Below are 27,656 nucleotides of genomic sequence, written 5' to 3'. Positions count from 1 at the left end.
GTTACTTGATTGCATTTTAAATACATAGAATAAAGTTTAATTAATTTACAGTCCACTACATTAAATACCTTAATTCTCATGAAATACATTTATGCATGAGCTTCCCATTTACTTCTTTGTTATGTTGTTTTAACATTAGTTCCTTTTACTTAAGTTTATTGAAGTATTTACATGAAATATAATTTCAATAAAATACATGAAAAGCAAGGATATATTACAAACTAGTTGTAACAGCTTTAAATAATGAACAAAATTAGTGTGCAGGTATTATTACCGTGAACCTTGTAAAAAAAAAAAAAAAAAAAAGGCTGATTTCAGAGGATAATTTTCTGTGGTAAGTGGCAGGAAACACACAGTGGCTATAGTATAGCGGCTATACTCCCCAGCACTCACAAAAAAAAAGGCAGTCCAAGGTTTTCTGTAGCTTCTGCTCTAGAGCTCTTTGGAACCACCCACCTCTTCTAGGCCCTACAGCAAATAAGCAAATGCCATGCTGCTATATCGTTCTTCAGGGAAACCTACAGACTCACAAAAATACACAGTATTAGGGTGGTATGTCACTCTGATGTTACTTGAGGATATGTGGGGGTAGGCAGCTTTATGTCAATGTGGCATTTCCCTCATCCCATGATCTGGATAACTGTCTCCAGGGTAGACTGTTATGCAGAGGGGAAAGAGAAGGTACCAAGTGGTCCATGTGCTAAAGCTGGTCATTATCTAGGAACAACAGGGGGATTTACAGATAAAAACTGTGCAGGCGTGAATTTAACTCAACGGTTCGGCATGACTTCCGCTGCCTTCCGAAAGACTTCGGGACCAGTATCCGTTGTGAGAATTGCTCATACATTTTGTATTATGGAGTGTTTGGATATGCATAAATAGCAGTGGATCTGAAGACAAGAATCCAGAGCCGCCTTCTTTCAGGCAGCGGATTGTAAAATCAGGCTCATTTCTGCTTATTTGTTCCAGTGACAGAACCACAGAGACTGGTCATCATACCTAATGAAGCTAGAGAATATTCTAGAAATTCTGAGTTATTCATTAGACTGGGAAGAAGTAGGTTTGGATTTACTTTTTTTTCAAAAGGTTTTCCTTTGACAAAAAGATCATCTTGTAAATCAACTAGTATTATCCTATACACAACAGGTGAGGAGAATGAGAAACTCAAAGAAACTCATAACCTACAAATCAAACCACAGAATAGCAAGTTCTATTTCTTGTATTTTTTCTTGGATAAGCCAGGGTATTACATGATTTCCCAGAATTCTATCACTTGGGGGAGATTTTATTTCCTGATTTTTCTACACTTCCTGCACTAATATTACTCGATTCTCGGATTATAGTTATCATATTGATTGCAACAGCTACGTGTGTAACTTCAAGTATCAAGTATTCAGGGGAAGGCTTCTCACAGTGGTTAGAGATCGCTATTTAGGTGTATCATTGCTTATTCTACGGTTTGCCCTCCAGCCACATCAACGTAGACACTGACAGTGCAACTAGCCCTCTAAACAGAAGTGCAATTTACCATTTGAGATGCTCTAGGGCATCCTACCTGGAGTCCAGTGGCCCCTGCAAAAAGACAGGGAAGGCACAAACATCCTCTGTGACACCCTCTGACCCAAAAAGGAACTGCGGAACAACCTTTCTGGCTCCTGTAACTACCCTGACTAGATCTGTGTGACATAATGATGCACATTCAAGCAGTGAAGACACTAAAATTCAGCTCTGAATCTGGAATGATTCCCACCTTTGCATTCCGATGGCTTTCTGATTACCCGGGCAAGTTCAACGGCTTGTGGTTACTACTCTTACATTTCACAGTCTACTGCCAGTTCCTTCTTAGCATCAAGAGCTAGATTCAGGATCCTGTTTCACACAGTAGGAATCACTTTCTGCAACAAAATTTTCTCTAGTTTGTTGTGGTAATTGATAAAGAACCAGCTCAGGACAGATGGCTTCAGTTTATAACTGCTTGCTTCCTCTGTTTCTAATTACTAACTCCAAAAACAGACCTATATTGCACACATATATATGGAGAACATAAATATACAGAAAGAAAACAGAAGGAGTGTCTTATGTTTTATAACAGAATGTGACACCCTCCTACTCTTACCCACTCTAATATTGTCAGAATTTTTTGCTACTATTTATATGACCTTTTTGTTGTTTGTGCTAGACAGATTCATCTACTTCATTTTGGATCGTCCTGTCAGACATGTATATATACACCTATATGCACGCACACAGTCCATGTAACTTGGACATTCATGTCTGCACAGCTATTCATTTATGGTACACTCAAAATATACCAAAAATATCAATTTTAGCACAAAAAAAAATAAAATAAATTGACATCAAATAAAGTAAAAAGTTTATGTAAATTTATATTAATATTCATAATGCATTAGCTAGGATATTCCTTAGTATGATTTTTTTGAAACAAACATAATTTTCCTGATACTCCTTCAACATAATATCCTTTAGGTCAGTGCTCTTCCACAATAAATTTATCTTGTATGTTTACCATGGAAGATTTTCTAAGTCTTGAAGAAAAAATTACTAGAACCATGGAAAAATTTTCAATTTGGTTATAAATTTGCCAGACCTAAAGAATATGTGCTGCTCTTTTCTGATGATGTAAACAAATAATTTTAATTGTTTCACCTGTTCATTCACTCTGGAGTGTGATGGACCATGATGGATAAGAATCTTCACAATGTCCACATCTCCTCTCCACGCAGCCAAGTGAATAGGAAAATAACCTTTATTATCTGCCACATTAGTTGATGCTTCATACTGAAGTAATTTGAGAACTATATCCCTGGAAAACAGGAAGCAAAACTAAAAATTGGCAAGAAGTTATTTTATGGTTGTACAAATAAATGAACAAGGATATATATTATCCTTTTTTTTCTCAATAAAAGAGAAACATCTGAAATTCAATTGAAACGGCTATAAAAATTAACGGCAATCATTTCTAAAAACAAAATAAATATTAAAATGTAGCCCAAATGTAGCCAACTTTTACTGAAGAAAACTCTTCAACAATATTGTCATCCATTCTCGGAATCTGTTCCTTTCAACAGCACGACCTGATTGTAGAAATGTATTTGTCAGTGAAAGGGAGCATACACATCCCTCAAGACCTACGTTGCAGGGACTAGAGGTAGAAATACTCTATCCTCACACTTGCTGAGCTCAGGAGGCTGGAAGATAAAAGGGTTCATGGACACAGTTCTTGAAGTAAAGCTTAAAAGTACCAATTTTCATTTTCCTTTATGGTATTGTCTCATTTTATTCCTTCAGAAGAAGCAATTTAATGACAAACTACTTTGATATATACTACCTTCTATGGAAATACTGCTTCTGTTCCAGTTTCCAACAAGCATCTTCCTGGGAGTGAGAAGAGTGTCTTTACCATTTTAATTTATATTACATTCCTTTTAATATTTTCAGTGTGGCTTACCATACATTAAAATGAAAGATTAGTATAAGCTGGTTTATTGCATCCCTGATTTTTAAGCAGTATCCTGTATTTACTTCAAAAGAAGTTAAAAATAAGAATCAGCTGTGTGGTATAAATGTTGACTAGCAACGAGGTCAGAAATTACATCAATTTTGTCTTATCTCTCAGTTTGCCTTACCAGAGGATGACAAAGTCGGGCCTCATTAGTTGCTAAGTTAATAGTATCTATAATCCAGTTTGAGCAGTTCTAGGCATGCTTTTGCTGAATATGGGAACACTAGCTCTTTATTTACTGATTTGGGCTCCAAAAAAGCCAGGATAGGGAGAGAGGGTTTCAGTGCGGCAGGAGTGCAAACAAAGGTCTTGAGGACAACTGAAGGTAAGGGGTAGACACCATAGACACCAGGAACTGCTCTCTCAGTCTTAATGGAACCTTATTTTATTGCCTGCTGAAGATGAACCATTGCAAAGAAGAGTGAATATACCTAGGTCAACAGAAACTCGAAAAGAAGACAGAGATATTAAAGTCATTAAGCATTGAGGGAGACTTTAGGTTGGACTTTGCTTACTCCTGACATGGTTAAATAACATGAAGACGTTCAAGAAATGTGACAGAAAGAGTAGCCTCACTACTGAAAAAGTTTTGCTATGTAAAATATTCTCCAAAAAGTGACTTCTGAAAAAGGCTCTGTAGCTCAATAAGACTTGAAAAGTTTGTCATGTCTTAACAGTCGATCTTGCAGTAGATCCTGTAATCTTCTTTGTTAGAGCTACAAAGTAGTTTGAAAGGGACATAAATCACAGGAAACTGAACTAAGTGGGGAAAAAACAGCAAAAAAAGCCTCCACAGCTAACGTCTGTAGATAGCAATGATATAGAGCAACTATCAGGAATATTAGTTCAGAATTTTCTTCAGACAGATAATATTATCTATTTGATTCAAAGAAATCCATCATTTTTTACAAGTTTCTTTCAGAAAATCCTTCCCAGATCTGGAATTGGATTTCAAGTAAAATCCAGTAAAAAAGCATGTCACAATGTACTCCAGAATAGTTGACTGAACAGTGGACACTGGGAATTTGGAAAATCAAGATTTTAGCCCACTGCTTGTGGGAATCAATCTCCAAAACAGAACCTAAGTCTCCTTCAGAACCCTTCAGGAATGTTCTGACGTATCACATCCTCTGGAGTGGGTCTTTTTCAGTCTTCCTTTAGAACTTTTTCATTTTGTAGAAATACATTAGAGACTGCAGAAGACCGAGAGTCCTTAGCCCAGTAACTGGGCAACTCACTTGGGAAGGAAGATGAAGATTCAAGTCTCTGCCCCAGATATAATTTAATTACTTACATAAAGTAGAATAGCTTCAATAGGAGAGAAAACTGCCCTAGAATGAGGAGGGAATTCATCATAGGCAATAATCAAACAAGGACTTCAACAATGGAGTACAACACCACCGATGACTGGCTAGGTCACCGAGCCCCATGTTCTCACTTCTCCTTTTTTTTTCTTTTCCCCAAAACTTTGAATCACTCAAGTTCATTCTAATGAGAAACGGGAAAATTTGAAACCCCTGAAGTTTCACAGGACAAAGCTCATCTATGCAATCTATAAATTTTGGTGTGCCAGGAACTGCCACATAGCCTGCTGAATGGGTAAGAGATAATAATCTAAAATTGGTTTACACTCACTATTAAATGTATTTAAACCATCTTAAGTATATCTAAGAACTGAGCATTTTTGCAAGCCTTACCTCAGACTTTTGGCAATCAAAAAATAAAACAACAAAAGAAAAAAGCCATAAATATAAAAAGAGAAATTCCATGTTTTCCTTTTTGAGAAAGACAGAGGCTAACAAATCTTATTAAAGACTTACAGCTAATTCCAGAGAGATAAAATATATTAATAGGTTATTCTGAAACTTGCTACAGAAATGAAATTTTGTCAAATGTATATTATCTGATTTGAAAGGATTTAACATTTATTCAATTTGGAAACAGATTATTCTATATTCACCAAAAGATGAAACTGGTCTAAAGACAACATACAGGTTTTTAGCACACAATTAAATAGACATCGTATTGTCTTTTTCCTAGCAAGAGTACAAAAATATGAAAAAAGAAACTACATATACAGTTAATATGGACTCATGTAATCTTATATAGAGTCTGAAACCACATTACAGTTCCAACAAGCTAGTCTTAATTTCATTTTGTTTTTGACCAGTTCCTTATCTCCCACAGAGGAATAATGAAAAGTCTTATATCAAAGTGTTCTCCAGTGAAACTCGTGACAGTGTTAACCTCAGTTTACAAACAGGCTAGCTGGATAGCAGGAACACAGGAGGTTCTTACCACGGTGATAGCGGTGTCCATGGTGTCCAGCCCATCAGATGTTTATAACTTCCTAAAAATTTATTTTTTCTTGTTCTGTCTTATTATCAACATGCAGTTAGCAGCTGCATAATGCAATGGAGGTAACATTGCAAGGGGCAGAATATTGAAGAGGCAACAGAGAACAAATTATAGTATATAATAACTTACTACATGCAGCAAGTTCCCACATTTTTTTAAAATGACACTTAAATTTCTTAAAGGGTTTTCCTGCATTGGTATGCCTGTGCAGTAGGCCTCGGGGGATTTTTCCAAGCAAAATTTGGTAACTAGAGCTGAGGGGAAGGAGGTAAAAGCTACATGGTGTTTTATGAGGTAATGGACATTTTTTGTTTTCCACCTTATAACAAATATTCTTATCATGTTAGATTTATTCTGATAATGAGTAACTTATATTATTCTTGTTTTACACAAGATCCATTGCACTATATATGTGTACTACATAGAGTCAAGTCTACTACAAAATTTTCTGCTAAGGCTTCCCTCCAGTAAGGAGCACTAGAGCCATGACTAGCAAGAACAATAAGAAATTTATTCAAAATCAAACAAGGATTTGGAAGAATCAGTATAGAATCAATAATTTGCATGCTATAATTGCCATTTGCAATTACCGGATCTTGATGTCAATGACAATGTCAAAAGAATCTTAACTAAATATATCCTATGAGAAACAGGCTTATTGTCAATCTTTTAGCGAGTCAGCTTGTTGCCCTTCAGTGAAAATTTCGGTGCTACATTAAGTATTTCTAAGTTATGCAGTTAAAAAAAACTCCTACATAAATACTAAATATAAGGCACTTACTTGTGTCCATTTAAAGCTGCATGGTGTAAGGCAGTATAACCTGAACTGTCTGTGCAGTTTATATTTGGTCCTCTCCAGATGCTGCAAATAAAGCACATTTTAGAAGTTATTTTTTTGTGATTTGGCAAGAAAAGAAATACCAGAAATTGGATGAATAATTAATCTAAAGATCACTGCAACAAAAGTGATAAAATTTTAAGAGACAAATTATCTAGAAAAGACCTCAAAATGGCAAGTGTCATGTTGATATGAATATAATTTATTTATAAAAATCATTTTAAATATATTCATTTTTATAGCAATCATGAACTTTATGTAGGACAGTTCTCAAAGACTAATGACTCTTCTGTCACTTCAATTAGATCTGTTCTCCCAGTAATACGCTGGTAATTACACTGAGGTTATAATCTAATTTTGCAGTACTTTTTCCAGAAGTATATATTCATTGACTTTAGGTCAGTAGCTCTAGATTCATAAAAAGGTTAGATTAGTGAGTACTAATCAGATCCTTAAAGCAAATTTATAATTATTATATGCTGTGATATTTTCTCTCTCATTTGGAAAAATTATATTTTTATATAAATTATACTTGTATTATACAGCAAAAGTTTAATGAATAGTGTTTTACTTTTAAATTTGTTACCTTTCTAAATTTCCCAGCACTTACTTTACAGGCAGTTTCATTACGTGCCTAATCAGATTTCTTTTATCTATTACAGATTGTTGATAAGACAGTAAAGGAGAATTTTGGCTTAAAGCAGAAAAATACGATCACTAACTCACAAAACCTGACAGGGTATCAGAGGCATATTCACCATTTGAAGCTCTTTTTTTAAAGTGACTTTATTTGAAGCTGACTGTGTCCTTTTTGGAAGCAACTTTCTAGCTATTTTTTATTCAGTAACAGATTCTCAATCATTAGTATTACAATTTGCAGAAAAAAAAATTATGAGGCTTCGATTACAGTCTATTTTCTTACAGATTTGCAGTGTTAAACATTCACCAGCAAACTGTATTTCCCTTTTTCATATCTTAGAATAACACGCTGTAGTTTCAAGACAATAATCTGAAGCTAATCAACATAAAGAATTTCTGATACTATCATTTTTCATGATCTCCATCAATAAAACAGCATAGGATGCATAACATAAGCTTTTAAAATTCTTTTCTACTGAATCTGTATTTTATTACCTGTTGAATACCCATTTTGCAGACATTCTTATTACATATGTTTGAATGCTTAATTCATTCACAGGTTTAATCAGGTGTTTCCCATTAACAATATTGTATGCATTCAGTATTATTGGTGTGACACAATGTCCTCAGGGAGTGTAATTAATTCTTCATAGTGTCGGGTGTCTCCTTCACCTTGCAATTTCATCTCTTGGAGGAAAAGGATGAAAATATTTTCTTGTATGCAAAAGGCCGCCAATCAAGTTTTCTTTTCTAGAGAATGCAACTTGCAGCAGGAAAAGTCACACTATTTTTTGCAAGTGAACAAAATAATTTTAACTACCCAAAATAGTAAGAAATTAGAGCCCTTGAAATTATAACCCTTCTCTAATAAACAAATAATACTTATATGGCAAAGAAGGACTGTCCTTATCTATTGGAAGGAAAGCCCTTATGGATATTTTATAATTCTTATATACTTTTTACTTATGGATTTTCTTACAACTTCTTTTATACTTTTGCATAATACATTATTAGTTACTTCCTTGCTTATTGGATTTTACTTTCTTTCTTTGACTTGTACAAGCCTACAGGAGATCGAAGCAGAAAACTGCAAGTGGTATAGCAAGGCATATTTTAAATATTAAAATAATACATAAACAGAATATTAATTTATTCAGATGTGCTTGCTAGCTTGTTTGGTTTAGAGTTGGTAGAGTTTGTTGGCTGGTTTTACTACATGAACAAGATTCACTAGGTCATATATTATTCCTAATACATTAGACCATTTCTAAAAAAAAATAGTGTTTTTCTCCCCTGATTTTCTCCTTTAATTCAGAAGATAGATAGTCTTCACTGCATTCCCCACTCTGCTTTTAGAGAACAATTTTCAGAACTGAAAATATAAAAATGGGTATGCAAATGCATTCACGTGCAGCTTCTCAGGGTTGGGAGACAAAGGACAAAGAAAATTGAATAAATCCTGATGACTCAGAGAGATGAGCCAGGATGGAGAGACTCATCACTGACAGCTCTCACAAGGGTAGAAACCACATACCCCAAATGAGAAGTTCAGCATCAAACTAAGGAACACAAGAGACATGAGCAGGGCTCATGCAAGGAATCCCCTCCTCAGAGACCTTGCACTGCTACGGTACTGCAACGTTATTTCCCACAACATGAATGTGCAGTCAACATACACCCTGGATATTCATGCCTGAGTTACGGACAATCAAACCCAACTTGGACAGCTAACAGACAGAAATTCTTACATGATAAAATGCCCAGATGTGGTGAATTGATCATTTAAAATTCTTCCTTTGTACTTAGAATAAAGCAGGGCAAAAGTACTACGTTGTATTATCTAGTAAAAAGCTTCAAAGAAAAGTGGAGTGCAGAAAGAAAAATAGCATGAAGAAACTTTGTTTAGTGCAATAAATACATACAACATATGAGGAACTATCAAGCACAATTAATTTACCTTGGTGCTACATCACTAAAACAGTTACCGTGAAATAAACTTTTGTCACTACAGAGAATGTGAAACAAGAATATTCATGGACAGAAAATTAACCGCTCTTTAAACTGACATTATTTAATGTTCTCAAAAACATGTTATTCATATTTATTTGGTACAATCAACAATGAGAAAATTACTGATTTTATGTACATTATCAGGTTTAAAAAATAAATTTTTCTTTACAGGAAAACCTCTCTGTCACTTGCATTCTAAGGAATAAATTAAACCTACCAAAAATGTTTAAAATACAGTGGCATTTTAGTTTATGGGGTACTTTGGCTCTATAAAGACTACTTGCTTGTCCAAAGAACCAGGTTTCAGTCAATGATAAATTAAAACTCTGAATTAAAACACTATCATCAATGACATTCTTCCTTATAAATTGCCAAAAAGAAGCCCAAACAAAATCTGTTGTACTACTACAATTATCTAAAGCCGATTTACAGTTACAGTTTGCTCACACTGTGGGCAAAGAATACTGATCTTTCAAACAGATGTCAAATATTAAATTAATATATTCTTTACATAATAAGAAAGTTAACTTTTTCTTTTTCTGTAAGCTGAAGATGGTCATGTACAAAAAGCAGCATTGCAAAGGTATGAAATATGAAAATGATATGAAAACGACAGATCAGTTATGAAAGAGACAGTTGACAAATTTGCTATTTTGCTGTGTTTTTTTTGTTTCATGGACAGAAATCTTAACTGTGAAGGAGCCGTTGCTGCACACATATGAACAGAAGAACAAGGAAATGAAAAATTAATTCATTTAATCTTTGTCACCCTATCAATAGTGCAATAATGATCACACAGGTGTAGAATGCCCATCACAACCTTAAATTGCTCCTCATAATATTTCTTTCTTTACATATGCTTTCACTATATAACATTATCCATGCACTAACAGTGATGTTCCTAATAAGATTGTTTTGGCATGGGAAAAGTATTTTGGTACAATAATGATAAGCCTATAAAACATGTAGAAAGCAGCCTGATGACATCAGTGTCTGCCTGTCCATTGGTTTCCCTCAAACTTCAGCTAACATTGGGATGATGTTTTGGAATTTCTTTCCTCCATAAAATAATGCGTGAAGGCAGAGGATGCATCACTAGAAGGAAACCAGTTCTGTAGATGACTGATAGAGGTTTACTATCTATCTGCCACATCCTTCCCATTGCTCCATGCCCCCCTTCTCTCCTATACCTTTAGTTTCTTTTGAAGCTGCTCCTATAAACTAAAGCTGTGGGTTCTTCAAGTCCATGAAAGTCACGAATCTCATCTTGTCAACAGTTTTAACAGTGGAAAACCTTAAGCTTCATCCTTTTCCTGTTGATGTCCATGGCAAGCACCAAGCAGCTCAGAAAACCACAGCCTCCATATTGTTAGTGTGGTCCGCAGAGTGAATATACAGCACAAGTAATTCTGTTGTCATGAGCCAAAATCTTCCAAAATTTCTATGTTTATTATTGCACAACCTGACATACACACATTACCTAACGGTATTACATTATTTGGTCAAGTTCCTATACTAGTATTGCTCTGCCTACGTTCATAAACATTAGAGCTTTTGCGAACTGAGCTGACACAAAATATATGGACTACTTTAAAATGCATTCTTATAAATGTAAATTTTTCCACAACATAATACAAACAATCTGTTATTCAAACACATAATAGTAATTTTGCTTATTGTGAACAGCAACAAAACAGCTCCCATTATCTATTTATGCACAAGTAATTCAAACCCACAACCATGTCACTCTAAACCATTTAAATTAATAATGTTACATACAAATAATGAATAGGCACCATCGCATTAAATGTAGTAGTCTTTTCCTTCTCAAAAATTGCTTTTTGGTGAGATCTATTGTTAAATAAGGCGTATGACTCTTTGAAAAGATTTTTTTTTTGGTGCATAGTTTCATCTATTATTTACACTACTTTGCTAAATCTGAGGTACATTTTCAAATTATTCTAAGGGAAGTACATTTGGGTACTTGTCTTTAATGAAACCAGGCAAAACCCCCTCTTAGAAATTCATAATGTACAATATATGGCACTCAAAATTTGTGCACGGGAAAAAAAAAATATATTGGATGATTTTTTGTGAGCAAGCACAGCTATATGTTTTAAATTAACAGAAGTAGATGCTATCTTTAGTGAGATTGTCTAACTTAGACATTCTTTTCATTTCTACAAAACAGCTATTACACACAGCAACTGAGAGTTAAAGTTCAGAATAAAATAATCATAATCAAACAATGCAAAGCTGAACTTGTAATAGTCAACACTTACGATACTATCGCATTAATTTGTAAAAGTGGTATGGCAGTGTAATTCATAATACTTATGATATTCAATATTTGTTACTGAACAGAAATGACTTTTTAGTTGATGAAAATCATGGTTCATCAAAGCTCCACCTCCATGTGAGGAAGAACCTCTTTCCTGTGACAGTGACAGAGCCCTGGAACAGGCTGCCCAGAGAGGTTGTGGAGTCTCCTTCTCTGGAGATCTTCCAAACCCGCCTGGATGCCGCCCTGTGCCACGTGCTCTGGGTGTCCCTGCTGGAGCAGGGGGGTTGGACTAGGTGATCTCTAGAGGTCACTTCCAACCTCAACCATTCTGTGATTCTGTGATTCTGTGAACGCTCAATTATTTTAAACTAGTAACATTAGCAGCATTAAAATGGCCAGCCGTATTATTATTCTCTGAAACATTCACCAATTTTATTAGAAATTGTTAACTTTAGAAATGCAAAATGAAGCAGTTATTAAAAGATAGTTTTAATTTAAAATATTAATAATTCTAGAAATGAAATTCTGCAATAAGTAAGTAAAATTAATTAGAGGAATTATTTGGGGAAAATATGGGTCAGCAGCTTGTGATAAGAACCACAAAGCAACCCTGAAAGTTCTGCAAAGTACAGAGCAAGGAAAGTGGCTAATAGTACTTTGTGTATTCTTTTGACCCAAAGTAGTTATTTATTTCAGCTGTATTGTGGAACATGTAGGTGGGAAGGCAGTACAACTGAGTAGCTGCAACTTCTGTGCAAGTGTCCTTTTGAATTTCTTGGATTAGAATTAAGATATGCAAGAGCATTAATGTTTCTTGCAATATAAACTGTCCATAGATGAAGACTAACTATGCACACACCACACGAAAGTCAGTGATGAAAGTGAGCTGTATCCGCCCCATCAATGAAAACAGAGAGAAAAAGCAAGGCCTGGATCATTTCTCTGAAACGGAACTTCAGGAACAGTTTTATTTCCTCTTGGGCAGTGATTAAGAGTCTCCACACTCCAGATCAAGTTAGAATTTTTCTATCCCTTGATAGATTAGAAGAGAATCTCTGACTGAATCTCAGAAATCCTCCGAACTTGTCTCTCCTCTTAGTTTTTAAAAAGGTAAGGATTATACATTCAACATTATTGGTTCAACTGATAATAACTGTATTTTTAAAGTTTGCTGTAAATATTATTTGCATATATAATTCCAATTTTATTTTTTTAAATTAGTGTGAAATGTGTCTCAAATACACTATATTTTGAATGCGTGGCATGTGCTTAGGTTGTTCTGATCTCCGCAGCTTAGCTGTCTAAGAATATATAATACAACAAAAATTTATGGTCAAATAATTCATGTGATTAAGTATATTATTGAAGTCCTCGCTCCAAGCAGTTTATTCTTTCTATTTTCTTTAAATTTGATCTGTTTATAATCTTGGTAATGTACAGTTTAGTGTGGAAATCTGCGTAACTTCACTGAACCATGATGTTATTTCTATTCTGATTTTCATCAACTAAAGTGATTTCTGTTCAGTAACAAATATTGAATATCATAAGTATTATGAATTACACTGCCATACCACATTTACAAATTAATGGGATAGTAAGTATTGTAAGTGTTGACTATCACAAGTAATTAAACAGGGTAAGAATCATACTTAGAGTGGCTCCTATTCATTGAAGTCTGAATCCTACAGAGCGGTCTGATAATGAGGTAGAGTTTGGAACAATAAACTACTTTCTCCTTAAATAGCTTATGCAAAAATCTCAGTTAGAAACACGGAAGCCATCAATCTGGGGACTGTAACATAGAAACCTGCTGAATAGCTGGATATCATGCATTCAACTGGAATTTCACTAGCAGTGACCAAAGCAGAAAACACAACAAAGAAATTGTAGATTGTTCTTCCTCTTCACAGGTGCATTGGCCAAGTTATTATTTCGGCCAGAAAAAAAAATCTTTATACACAATATCTATAAATACAGCCTACATATTCTGTAACTTTAAATATCTTTTTATAACAACATGAAATTACTATCGGAATGCCCTGCAGATCCAGCATCCACTTTTCTTTTCCTATTAAGATCTCCAGGGTAGAGGAAACTGCAGATACAAAGATTCCGTTCAGATATCTCCATTGCCTTGCTAGCACGGAATTAGGCACTTCAGCTTGGAAATGTGAAGAACAAATAGGATTAAGCTAAGAAAGGAAGCCACGTAAGAAGCCATTTCATTAGTCATTATGGAGGCACAGTAGCCATTCCCAAGAAATACTATTAGGAGCTTTCAGGAGTGTCTGCTAGTGATTCTGTACCACTCCGAAGGTCAAAGAAGGGTTTCTTCCAGCTGTTGTAGCAGCCTCCAATATGCAATAAACTCCTTTTAACCGGGAGCTAAGATGTGGAGATAAATTAGAAAAAGAAGGATCATTCACTACCTCTGGCTTATTTAAGAGGTGAGCATCAATAACTTATAATACTGCCTTTCAGAGAGCATTTCTATTACACCTAATTGTGCTCAGTTTCAGAATTTTTTTCTACTTCCGAAAATCTTTTTAAGGAATAGGATGTGCAGTTGTGGTTCCACAATGGCAGATATCAAGCAGTAAGAAGCCAAAAAAAGCCACGCACTCACAAAACTATTAATTCAGCACTACTCTCATGTCTATCTTCTTTGAAACATGGTTCCCTCCTCCATAGGAGACCACCACAGTTGATGAAAATGATCTCTTTCCAAATATATACAAAAAGCAGGATCAGCATTTAAAGTGATAACACGAAAATGGACAAGGATGTAAAAAATGTAATTTAAAAAAATAATGTAGAATAAATGCATCCTGTCCAACAGTATAAGACTCAGAAAAAAATGCATCTTACCTATACTGACCTGTAATTGTTAATTTTTAAGCTTTGCCAAACATCACTGCTAAACAAACACTAACAGGCTTAACACACTCAAATTTGGAGCATGGCAGCAGCATTTAGAGATACACAAGTATCCTGAACACCCAACAGAAAGCCTAGCATACTCGACCGTTACCATTCTTTCTATGGCAATTTTTTTATTTCCAAGTTGAGAGCTACAAGGCTAATATAGTTATATATTCCATCTGTCACCTATACTTTATTTGGGGAAGGAAGCTGGAAAAGGCTGATATAAGCGACAGAAGTTTGGTGTGTGCCTGAGGAGAGGCAGCTGTACAGCCTTCTAGAAAGGCCTGGAATAACCCCAGCCATGGCGAGTCCTACGGAGCCAATGTGACCCTGACGAGCCTTGGCATCTGAATAACCTTCAGGCAGGCAACAGAAGGATTGCGCTTGAAGGAAATAGAGAAAACCTTATAAAAGCAAATTCTGATAGAAACAGGACTTTAGAATGGCCTCTAAAGGGTTTTTTGAGGCAACATACTATAGAACCCATACGTGAGGGCAGCCTGAGTGTGACTACCCAAAAAAATAACAGGCCAACACAACTTGGTCAGATGGCAGAGAGCATAAATATATATATATATATATATATGTGAAAATGTATGAAGATTTTATAAAATCAAAAATGTTGGAATTTTTTTATGTAAAAAAAATCCAGAAGCAACAAAAATGTGCTTCACGAAGCATTCCATAAATTAAGGGCTTCAAGTTGTCTTCATGTTGCCACCTTAAAAGAAGAAACAGCTTCTTACATAGACTAGACAGCCCATTGAAGCTGGCAGAGTTTTGCTCAGCTGGCACACTTTTAACTCAATCAGAGCTGCCATTCTTCCTGAAAAGAGAAATTTAATGAGGTAAGGCAAAAACTGCTTTCAGTACATAACTGGCCAGCGAGGATTCTGCTCTCTATACCTGAAAAAAAAAGATTAAATGTTGCAGTGCAACATGTTGCAGTGCAAAATGTGCAGTAGGCTTTTACAGAAGCTGAAGAAACTATTTTGCTTTTTAGCCTACTCTGAAAATTTTAAGAGAAATACACAGTGTTGTGTGGCTGACACCACTATGAGGCGTGTTCCAGGAACGTGCAGGTCAGGCAGTCTGTGCACGTACAACACATGCAAATTCAGCTACATCCAAGGTGGGAAAGAATGTGGCTAGTCAAGGAAAGAGCTCAGATAATGAAACCAAACAGTGGGACTCTAAAGAAAAAACACATGAGCTGGTTTCAACATCCTCAACAGACTCCTCATCGGGGAGTAAACCGGCTGGGTATATTGCATGTAACTGTGGCTGTACTGCACCCCTCGTGCAACATGTTCCTGACTGGCAGCAGCTGGTCCTTACAGCCAAGGCCAATTTGCCTTGACTGGTTCAGGGGAGGAAGCTCTCAGCAGCTATGGCAGCAGGGCCCTCTGTATTCCTGTGCTCTGCAGGGACGAGCTGGGGCTTTGCGTAGTTCACAGGCGAGCTTGGCGGCTCCAGCTTCTCTTTGATGAGTCAGGCAGATCCTTGGATCTATTCCAGACTTCCGTCCTTGAGACTCCAGTCATCCAGAGAGTGGAAAATGTTAACTCCCCTTTTGCATCATACTGCACAAACACACTGTTGGAATGGCTATTAATTAAATTATGAAAATGCTCAGTCCAAAGCCAGACCAGCAGTCAATACCTTTAACAAGTAGGATCATTCGTATTTCAGCAGTTGAACCATGTTTTAAAACTGTTGTCAATGACATCTTCAGGTATGATCTTATATAGTCCAAACTTCACACCGGTAGTCTGCGGGATGCCGTGGCCAGTACTGAAAGTCAGAGTATCAGAAAAACAGGTCCTATGCAGGACATCTTGACACTACATTTCATGAGTCCCTATATATCTGAGGTAGGAGGGTTCCACATATGTTATGAATCAGACCTATGGATTTTGCAGAAAATCTCCACATCACTCAAGATCAGTCAGAAACAGGGCTCCATTTGTTGGGTAGTATTAGGTCATAGAATAGAGGAAGAAAAGCAATCAAATCATATCTATTTTAAGGACACATAAAATATAATATGTATACACTTTGTAACACCATTTATAAACAAATAGTGGGTTCTTTCAATTCTTATGAGACAGCTACTCTTTACTGCAGACACATGAACAACTACTCCTCTTTAAGCATAGCAGTGAAAGTGGTTTTTCTGAATGATTGTGAAAGACCTTCCATATGTTGTGATTATGAGATACACTTACATTACTCTATCTATAAGTACTGAAATATAGTATATAGGGGTTTCAAAATAGAGGTGCTTACACTCACTCTTGTCATTAGCATTGCATCAACTTTGCTAACAAGCTAAAAAAACAAACCTAAGACAGATATCTGAATGATAAAGATGGATTGACATATGTGGCAAACGTATGATGCATAGTCCACAGAAAAAAATTGATACTTATTCAGATGACGCTTATAAAATATTGCATACCATTTACATATTATAATTTAGTATTTTCTTTAGCTCTTTTAACGTGATGAACAGATTAAACAAGAAAACTAAATAGTGTGAAATCACCTACTGACTGAGCAAAACCAAAGCACTGGCCATGTTTTCTAAAAGGTTTAACCACTGTATTACAGAATGGTGGCTATACATAACCTAAATCTTTGTAATATCTGATCTTTTAGAGATACAGCTATTATAATGTATCTTTTACAGATACAGAAAATCTGGATTTTAAAGATACAGGATGAATCTATGTTTTCCAAAGCAAAAGTTACTAAATCAGGAAATGTCATCAACTAAAGACAACTGGGCATAAATTCTCTATCCTACACTCAAGCTTAACAAAATGGTTGGACAAAAAGAGTTTTCCAAGAGCAAAATGGAGGATGAATCCCTTTGTTTCTTCTCTCAGAAACATCTTATGTCTGAAATAATACCAAAACAGCCGTGTGCTGAGCATGCATTTCATTTGCCTTGCTTTGCCAACAGAGGTCAGAATTACCTCAGGAGCATCCAAAGCATTACTGTGATGATGACCAGGATTACTATATTAGCATAAAATTACTTTTGAAAGACAAAGAGGATACTTCAACTGGGTATGCTAAGGTTTCAAAATTTTAGGTATCATGAATGTCTTCAAAAGTATATGGACATCAAACAAAAATATCACCATTTTAAAATTTCATTTAACACTGTAACTGAAATAATTAGAAAGGTCATATCCACAACATCACCAGCAAAATAGTGCATAGGCTATTCTTCTAATCACCTGGATCACGCATAAAAAAATAAATTCATACTACACAATACCTTGTATAGAACAAAATAATTTATGACACATAGCTTAGAAGGCAAAATGTAATTACAGTAAAACCCTTCACTAAATCTGCAGTCTGTTTATGCGAGAATTTCCTGTTCAAATCCATTATGAGCTATTGTTTCTTTCTATTAAAACCCTTACCAAATGAAGGAATGAAATCCAAGACTAAGAGGTTTAAATGACACAGAAGCTTCTACTACAAAGGAAGATCTGGCTGATGTAGAATAAGCACGGCAACAGATTAAAAAGAAGAAAAACCCACTTGATTTTAAATGTAAACACACTATTTTTGTGCTATGCAAAAAAACTATGATATACTAACTGCAGAGAGTTCTGATAAGTTCTGATTTTCTGGAAAATAAAACAGACGTCTAATCCGCAAGTATTGCAAGTGCTCAGTTCAACTGCAGACTCATGAATCATGAATTTACCATCAATCTTAAAGGTAAAATAATAAATTTGGAAAAAAAATATTTATAGGAAGTTAAATGAATAATCTTATCATCTTTCTACTCTTAAAACAGAACTGGTAGGATAGCCCACAAAAATCTGGTTTGGCAGGTATCTTTATATGAAATGTATTACAGGAGTTAGCCATTGGACGAATAATTTAGTATTCTTCTTGAACTGCCTCTCTGGTAAGAGATATTTGGAAAACCCTAATTTGGATGCAAATATTTCTCCCAATATCATCGACTTTGAGAAGTTTTGAATGCAAAACAGTTCATCGCAACTCCCTCTCTATCATCTACCATTAACACCATAGGATACACAGTAGTCATGAAACAATTATTATTACTACTAATTTTTCATTTGAATTTAATTCCAAGAATGGTCCTAGTAACAGTAATCCTAGTAATCCTAGTAATCCGCGACCAAATGTTTCAGGTACACGTATGGACACGTCATAACACGTATGGACAGACTAGCCTGGAATTTAAAAAGTGATACACTAAACAAAAGGTTATGGAACACTTCTGTGGGATGGCAGATTATGCTTTAATTTCCTTTATTATGTATATAAATCATATTTGTTTTGCTATTGTGTATAAATTCATTAACCTTTGATTATTTGCATGGAGGACGGGATTATCATTTGCAAAACCACTAGAAAGGTGTAACTTTCCAGGAAATGAGGATGGAAGGTCTGTCATATACAGGAATAAAGGTGATATACATATGAGCTGGATTGTCTGACAGCTGCATAACAGTAACCATTAAAATAATCCAGTCATTCAAACAGGGCATCCTAAAGGGCATTAGAACTTGTCCTAAATTCATATGAAATGTCTATGTTCAAACTCATGATTTGAAAAACAAAAAACAACAACAACAAGAACAGAGCAGAACTGCAGCAGTACTAACACTGATACCAGAGAAGTGACAGGATACATCACTAGCATAGAGAATTGCAACCCTTATCCAAATAATTGAGTATAGACTCCTATTGTGCCATTCCAGAGTAATCTGAACGGACAAACAGAAAAAGTTCTCAGAAAGTTGAGAGATTAATTTATCCTTGGGAATAGAAACATTCTGTTCTGGACAGCTTATTGTGGAAATTTTTAATAATCAATCTTTGCCAGACAAAACCATAAACAAAATTTCCGATCCTCTAAAAAAACAAAATATAGTTCTACAACCAGTCCAGCAATAAATACCCATGATAGCAAAATATTTCTTTTTCCTATTTGACAGAACAATTCGGTCATGTCAGAGACAAAAATTTTATATCAAATTCAGGACATAAAATGATTTCAGAACAGCTTTGGAGGCTTTTTTATATGTCAAGATGAATATTACAAATGCAGGGGTGAAAAATGGCCAGAAGATAAGGAACTGGATGGGACAGGTTAAAAGCCTGGTTCTACCCCTTTATATAACTTTGAATTGATCTTGTTTGACAGTGTACATACTACTGTCTTCAAAAGGCAAAAAATAAAATGGTGAGTGAGTACAACTATATATTTAGATGAGATATAAACTTAGCTCGATGCTCCATAAAATTGCTTGGAATCTCAATTTAAGAACTTCCATTCCTTTCCATGGGAAAGGTTAGCACTACTAAAGCAAGAGCCTTCGTTAGGCTGACAGATTAATTTCAGGATTGTCTATGATATTTTTGCCATCTGATTCTCAAAAGAGTTAATTAAAGATTGTCTTCTTTCTCATTAACCAAAGACTTAGTTAAATTCAACCAAATAACTTGCCAATCTCATCTGAAGAATCAAACTTCCTAATTACTTTTGTTGTTATCTGTCACTCCAATAACAGGCATTGCTTCTGGGCTTCGAGACTTTATTATTATTTAGCTAACATCTAGCTAACATCTATGCTAGGTGAAATGAAAGTATGGGGCCTCTGAATCTAACAAAAGCAATGATGTGCACTGTACGTAGTTGAGAAATCTAGAGCTAATTTGTGTAATGAAGAAGCATCTCAGAGAGTCTGAAATCCTGTTATCCTTTTCTCCTTATCTGAACATCTCCCAACATATACTCAAAAGAAGAGAGAACACTAATTAAACAAAGAATCTCAGAAATCTCTGAGGAGATGAAATGTGGCTGATGCATTTATGTGACCAGTTAGATGTTTATAAACTCTGCACAATTTAATCCTTGATTTCAATAATAAAATTGTAGCCACCATGGTTATGAAAATCTTCACTTTGAACTAATATTGGTTAAATTCACAAACAGAATGTATTTCTCTGACACACTTTCATTTATCCCCAGTCACTCTCAACAATTTAAAAGCCTTAAGCAGCTTCCAGACAACCATTCTTAGGTGCTTCGGCTAAATGTAACAGAGAGGGAACTACATCAGCCTCATCACACATCTTAACTTACAAAATGTCAGAAGACAATCTGGGGTCTAGAATATTTACATAACTTGACATGATTTTAAAGTATAATCAGGATCCTTAGAACCATCTGGGTCTGCTCGCCTCCCCCAAGTTTTTGTACATAGGTTAGGGCCCTCCGATATGCCAGGCTCTGAATGCCATGTCAGTTCCCTTAAGACTTGAGTTTGAATCGTTTAGGGACTCAGGCTTCATGAGCGAGAGGCAATTAAACATGTTCAGCATTACCCTCTGCAAAGAGGTCACACTGGCATAGAAAGTTCCACATCTATACTATTAAAACCTTCCAAAACAGCACAGATTCATCCAAACTGTCAGCTGGAAAAGTCCTAGGCCCATACTAATCCTTGAACTGTGCCTGGTGATCAATCCATGTCAGACCATTCAAACAATTCAATCACATCTAATTCCAATATCCAGGAATGTTCCCTAGCATATTGAAGTTAGATGTGACCTCACAGTCTTGTCATAGGCTGGGCAGAAGCCAGTCTCCCAACAACAGCACTTCTCCCTTTATGGGATGCAAGAGTAGCACTGTTCAGGGTTCACTTCAGGTAAGTATCTGGCCGCTGCTCCCATATGTCCTCCGTGCCTTTGAGCACAGAGAGGACACAAAAGGGTGGAACGGTGACCCACAGCATCCTTTGCCAGCCCTACTGAGAGGATAAGAGGAAGAAAAGATGTATGTATGAATATCCCCCCAAATGTGCCATTATTTTAAGTCATCTTCCTTTCTCCTCCACATGCACATTCATGCTGTGGGAAACATTCCTAACCGTGCAGTCTACCTGCAAGAAGGTCTAGAAATCCCAAGCAAAGCAGGTCCTATTCCAAGATTGCTAATGGCTACAGTGACACGAAAGTGCTCAACTTCTTAACAGAATACTAACCAAAAAATATCTTTCTCAAATTCCCGAATGATTCAGAAAAGACCAGGTAGACACAGATCTGAAAAATTCACAAGGAAAATATCCGAAGTTCTACAGAGGAACAGGATGTCTTGCAAAAATATCTCCCATCCAAACTTGATGAGAGGATCCCAGAACTGACAAAGTGTGGGGGAAAAAAAAAAAAAAAAAAAAAAAAAAAAAAACCCAGCACTAGGAAAAGAGATGATATTTAGGCCAGATTTAGGCCTATTTTCACTTCTAAATTTCCAGTCAGGGTGAAAGCCACCATATTAGGTGAGAGGGACCTAGTTATACATTTGAAATTTGGCCTATTTATCAGAAATATTATTTCCTACAATTAATTAGATTGTCTCTCCAGAAGCAAGGACAAGACTGCATATTATGAGAAGACATGTATATTATGGTCTTTCACAACAATGAAGAAGGAAGCCCTGGAACTTGGACTGCTCTAGTTGACCCAATTATAATTTCCATAGTGCACAATTTCCATCTTGTCACACCTCTTTGAAGCTTCCTGGAAGAAAAGGAAAAGCATATACTAGGGAATTTAACCTGAGAAGGAATAAAGAATAGAGAGAAAAATTGCAGGGATCACACTAGAACCAGAGCAGCTGACACTTTCTATTGATTTCTAAGATAAAAATATCAGCTTCTGGAAGCCTCAGGTCATAAAATTAAATTTTAGAATGTTATCCTAAATCTCCTACTCACCGCCCACAAGCCTAAAATAGGTCAAATTTGCTGTTAGTGTATTCAGAGCTTCTAGGAATTCGTACGGTAAAGCTGACACTGGACACCCTAATCTGAAAGCTTAACCAGCTCCTAGCACAGCAGAAAGAATTCCAGTCTGTTCACGTACCACACCGTGACAAGTTCCTGTATCTTTTAATGTGGTAAAGAAATTTGCATATTCTTTGAGGAGCACATTCGTAAAAATATGAGTCTTCCTCTGATCCATGATGACCAGAGATTCTTTGCTCCAAGGCTGAGTGGCTTGTCCAGGAGAGTAAAGGGGCACGGACAGGATTATGGAATGAGTAGCTCTTTCGATACACTGAAGGGATCTTGCCAACACTGTGGAAAATTTAAAATTTACAGGTGAAATTACGGGCTGCATAGTCTTGCAGTGCTTTTCAGAGCCATAATCAGCTGTGCCTCTATGTTCTGATAGGAAAGGTCATTAAAGTAAATGGCACTATGTAGTCCAGCACAGCCTGACAGAAGTTTGAAAACGTGTTAGATGTTCTTCACTTTTAGAAATTGTGAGGAATTGTGAGCCATGTGACCATGGCTTAATGAGATTTTTGCATAACCACCTTTAGTCCAACAGACTAGAGAAAGTATAAGTGAAAACCTAACACTCATTCAAGAGAACTACCTTTCTCCAGCTAATCTTCATAGTGAGGACAGAAAGGCCATCCACGGCCTCTGAGAACGGGACACCATCACCATGGGCACTCTGAAGATATGGAGAGACCAAACTCTGCAGTGGTCCTGGCAAATAATACAAAATACTTCCCAGACATATACATCACACTATGGAAACAAAAGCCTTACAAACTGAGAGATACAAATCACACTAATTGAAGCAAACATAAAATAGCATCAAATTTTATCTTTTGATTTCTTCTTTATGTTGCAAATGGACCTCTGTACTCTTTTGACTTGAAAGTAGCTGCATCCCTACTGGTTTCCTGTGCAGCAAAAGGGAACTGATATTTTTAGCCACACTCATCCAAAGCAAAAATGGGAATGGTCCCCGTCAGTAATAGGGTTGGGAGATGTTTTAACCAATGCCAGTGATGTCCAGCACCGGGACACCCAATGAAAGGACAGACCCCCTATTCTAAACACAATTCTGAAGAACAGGGAATATTTCTGAAAAAGAGAAATGGCAGTCTAAGAGTATTAAACACACAGACATTGTGTTTATGCTTCAAACATTGTCGACACTTTGGCTGCTCACAAAACCACAAGAGTGCCATATTTTGCAGTGTGTTCCCTCATGCCAAACTCCCCAAAACAGTTTGTAGCACGGGATAGCACAGAACAGCACATTCCTAGAAAGGCAAAACAGAATAATGACTTCATGAACTAAAACGCAGCATGACAGAGGTTCGAACTCTCCTTCACATGGCATTTTCCTTGTGCTGATAGTCTTTAGACAGTGAACTTTGTAATTAATGAGACAAGTCTTCATTCATAGCTTATCTAACCTAGGTAATCAGGCTTTTATTACAACCATTCCCTGAAAAACTTCAGCATTAGTATTTCTGGTACCAGTAATTAGAACTTGGAGATATCCTAACTCTCCTCAGGGTGCAGATGAGCATGGGGACAACACACGTTTGCATTAAAACTGACTAGGTTATCGTCATCTCAATCATCTTCCACATGCAGGATCAACTCAGAGTACCTGACAGGAGAAGATGTCTACTGAAAATATGTTCGAAAGGCTCTTGGTTGCTTCTTCTTCACAGATGGTAAAGAATTCATAGGGGATGTATGACTACTTGGGTCCAAAGAAAGACATCTCATAGACGGAGAGTGCTGAAGTTTCTAGTGTTCGCCTTTTCCCTTGAGCCTCGACAAACAAAGTACTGAATGGGTAAAAACTAAAAAAACTATTAAAAATAACTACAATTAATACCTTGTATTAAAAATAGCTAAATAAAAGACAAGAAAAGGGAATAAAGAAATCGGAAATTCCCATAATCAACTTCTGCCAGCCAATGCCATCACTATGCGTATGCAAAAGAGAAAAAACACCACCACCATCAACAACAACAACAAAACTTTAACTGGATGTCATGAATTGAAGATACCAGTGGTCAAAAAGTCCCAATTTCACCTTCTTTGAGGACATACGTGTACAGAAGTTGAGCACAGAGCAAAATTAAGAAGAATGTCTTCCAGGTCTTAAGGAATGGGGAAAAAGTGAGCTAGAAGCAAAGCGCTCTCAGATGGGATTGTGTATTGTTACAGAGGGGAATGTATAGAGAAAGGAAAAGGATGCTATTAAAGAAGAATAATGATACAAAAGTTGAAAAGGGAAAAAAAAAAAAAAAACAGGAAAAAATGGCTATGGTCCTACTCAGTTATAAAGAGTATAAGTCTACCGTAAGATTAAAATGTATTAATAGCTAGAAGTTAAGTAGAATACAGAAGTCATACTACTTCGTTAACACTTTTTTGTTCACACTTTGTAGTGATATGGTTCATTGTGAATTAAAAATAGTATATAGTTCTAAACTTATATTCCATCCCATGGACCTCAATTAGAAATAAAAGAACAAGAGGCTATACACATACAATCCAGAGTTAGACCTTAAACCTCTCTCAACACACTGCGTAATGGAACTTTATTTTAAACAATTTTATATATAGTTATTGTTATTAGCAAAAACATACATCTACCTACAAATGGAGGATGACATAATCTTTTAGATTGTGTCTCCACACAGTGTGGAGGATTTTTTAAATAAGGAGTATATGGATACAGTGCAACTATTCACTTACTCCTAAGGCCAAAAGAGGCATCATGCTTATATGAAATGGATTACCAATCCCATACATTGCGCTATATCAAGAAAAAAATCATATTTTTAATATCTCTGAGTAAAGCTTCTCATTTTCTAGAAAACTATCTGTTTTTTATTCTTAGAAAGCAGCCCATTCCGGGGCTTACTACACAGAACCAAGCTTTGAATGAATATGAAAAAAACAAAAGTCACTTTCATTACTGCAGAAAACAAGACCAGTATTTCAACATAGAAAAGACAGCAATACAAATTATTTTTTGCTGCAATATTTGGTAACTATCCTATCAAACATGCATTTTTAAGTTGAATGAGCTAACTTACTATATCAATAACTCAGGCTATATACGAACAACGGTTCTTGAAGCGGATATATAGTATCAGTCTTCCTAATAGTGTTTGGTTCTATTTTTATTCCTTTTCTTCTTATTATATTCTGAAGTTAATTTAAAAAATATAAAATGAGGATAAATGAAAGGATAAAGTTTCTCTAAATAAGGTTATTTTTCCAGGATAAAGGAAATTAAGAGGATCATACCAATTCTCATTCAAACCATCACCACTGTTACGTCCAGTTGCTACTAAGACAAAAAATGAATTTGTTTGACCTACTCAAATAATTTTATAGGATATAATGAGGAATCCACTGGCAATGACGTTTTGAGTTCTGCCTGGCAACCCTTCCTTATGGCACCTGGTGAGCTCTCTCTACTGCAGTGATGTTTGTTTTCAGTCACATTATCAGCAGCTATCAGTCACCTTATCAAACACTACTAAATGCACTAAAGTATGTGCTACTACATATTCACTTTAAGCAGCCACTCTGCAAATTTTATCAGGGATAAATCAGGTTTAGCAAGGTCTGTTTTCCATACTAGCACTATCACTATTATTATTTCTTTTTATTATTTATTAATGCCAGTAATAATTTATTGTCAGTCATAGTTGTCATGCTAGCTGGACTTTAATTCCTCATGGTAAATTTGCTAGTCTTTTCTTAATATTACTGTTAGAATCGTTCCAAAACTTCCCTGATTTCCAGAAGTTAGACATCTTCTCAAGCCATTCTTATGATTTTTCCAAGTTATCTATTACCTTTAATATCTACTAGCTTTAAAATGTCAACCACTAGAAAATTCTTGTTACAATGGATAGTGGATAATTGGTCATTCTCTTTCATTTCCATCTTTAAAAAATATTTTGAAAAGCCTTGTTTTTTCTTTACAATCTTGTAACTTTTAACATTTACACTTTTAGTAGATATTTCCTAATTGTAGTATTGCTTTTGATCTTTTTTCCTTACTTTTTATAAAAAGGTGAATGGAGAGAAATGTCCATATTTTGCTTCTCTTCTTAATTTATTATGTATCATTTTACATTCATTTTTTTCTGTACATGGTAGTGCTTCCATTAATTGGTTTGCAATTCTTGATCTTGCTTCCTTAGACTGGAGCCTAGGTATTAAATCTTCAGTGTTGCAGAGCCCTTTTATTTTCACAAATCTCTTCTCAAAAGGAGAGTATACCAAACTGTGAGCAAATACTATCTGTCTGAAGCTGGAAGGCTTCTTTGTTATGTGCTTTGTATTCACGTTCGCATGACCTGAAGTTCTTGTTCATTCCCTTTAAATGCAGTTTTGCTACTGCATATTGAATTATGAAAAGGTTAGTGCATGCAAAACAGGCATCACTTGGCTTTTAAATACCCGGCTCCCCAGAAGGCAATTCAGAACCTTTGACTTAAACAGCTACAATACCTGCCCACAAATGGCACAGTGAGACTTAGGCACATCAGCTAGCTCTTTGGCAGAGAATCATCTAAAATGAGAATACCCAGTGTGCAGGTGCCTAAAAGAAGTCAAAGAAAAGAAACACTGAAGGTTCATCTATTTCTGACAACCACTCCTGTTTCAAGGATAAGGATCTATCCCAGGGCCTGTGAAATACACCCACCTTAATTTAAGACCAGTGAGTATAAGCAGCCATATCCTCTTATGAAAGAACTGAGAAAAGCTGACTTTCCTTTCAAAGGTGCTCAGTGATGGTGGCAAACCCTTGAAGAGAGGGACTGGCACATCCACATGGGAAAAAAACATCCTGGCCTCTACTCCCTTAACCACTGAATGCCTCTATACGTTATCTTTGGTTTAATCTACAGAAAATATCGAAACAATCGTAAGAATATTACACCATTTGACAGTTCAACACCATCTTTGCAAAGAACATTTCAAGCATAAAGGGCAAGGATTTCCTCCGAGTAACTATGAATAGTGTCTATAAGAAAGTCTGTACGGAATCTCTGAATGTCGGCTAAAAACTGGCAGAGACATTGAAAATGGCTTGTGTTTTCAATGACAGTCAGGTTAATTAAAACAAACAAACAAGCAAAAATAACCAAAGCAGTTTGTAGTAAAATACTCATTTTTTTAATCTAATAAATCATACAAAAAGAAAATAAGATCATCTCA

At 35.8% G+C, this 27,656-nt stretch overlaps 1 protein-coding gene across 9 annotated transcripts in view; it reads right to left on the bottom strand.

The window, feature by feature from the left end:
• The window catches only part of ANKS1B (ankyrin repeat and sterile alpha motif domain containing 1B), a 404,144-nt gene that overhangs the window by 354,483 nt on the left and 22,005 nt on the right, over window positions 1-27,656 (bottom strand). For all 9 annotated transcript variants that reach the window (XM_088532910.1, XM_088532909.1, XM_088532904.1 and 6 more), the window contains exons 2-3: window positions 6,663-6,743; window positions 2,668-2,824 (exon numbers count right to left, since the gene is read on the bottom strand). In XM_088532910.1, the coding sequence (XP_088389036.1) occupies window positions 2,668-2,824; window positions 6,663-6,743 (238 nt within the window). The remainder of the gene's footprint in view (window positions 1-2,667; window positions 2,825-6,662; window positions 6,744-27,656) is intronic.

The sequence above is a fragment of the Tinamus guttatus genome, unplaced genomic scaffold, assembly GCF_059628265.1.
Source record: "Tinamus guttatus ecotype Peru unplaced genomic scaffold, ASM5962826v1 Tinamus_guttatus_pri_ptg000472l, whole genome shotgun sequence".
Classification (NCBI taxonomy): domain Eukaryota; kingdom Metazoa; phylum Chordata; class Aves; order Tinamiformes; family Tinamidae; genus Tinamus; species Tinamus guttatus.
Note: the sequence above shows the minus strand (reverse complement) of the source record. Positions and strands in the feature narration are given on the sequence as shown.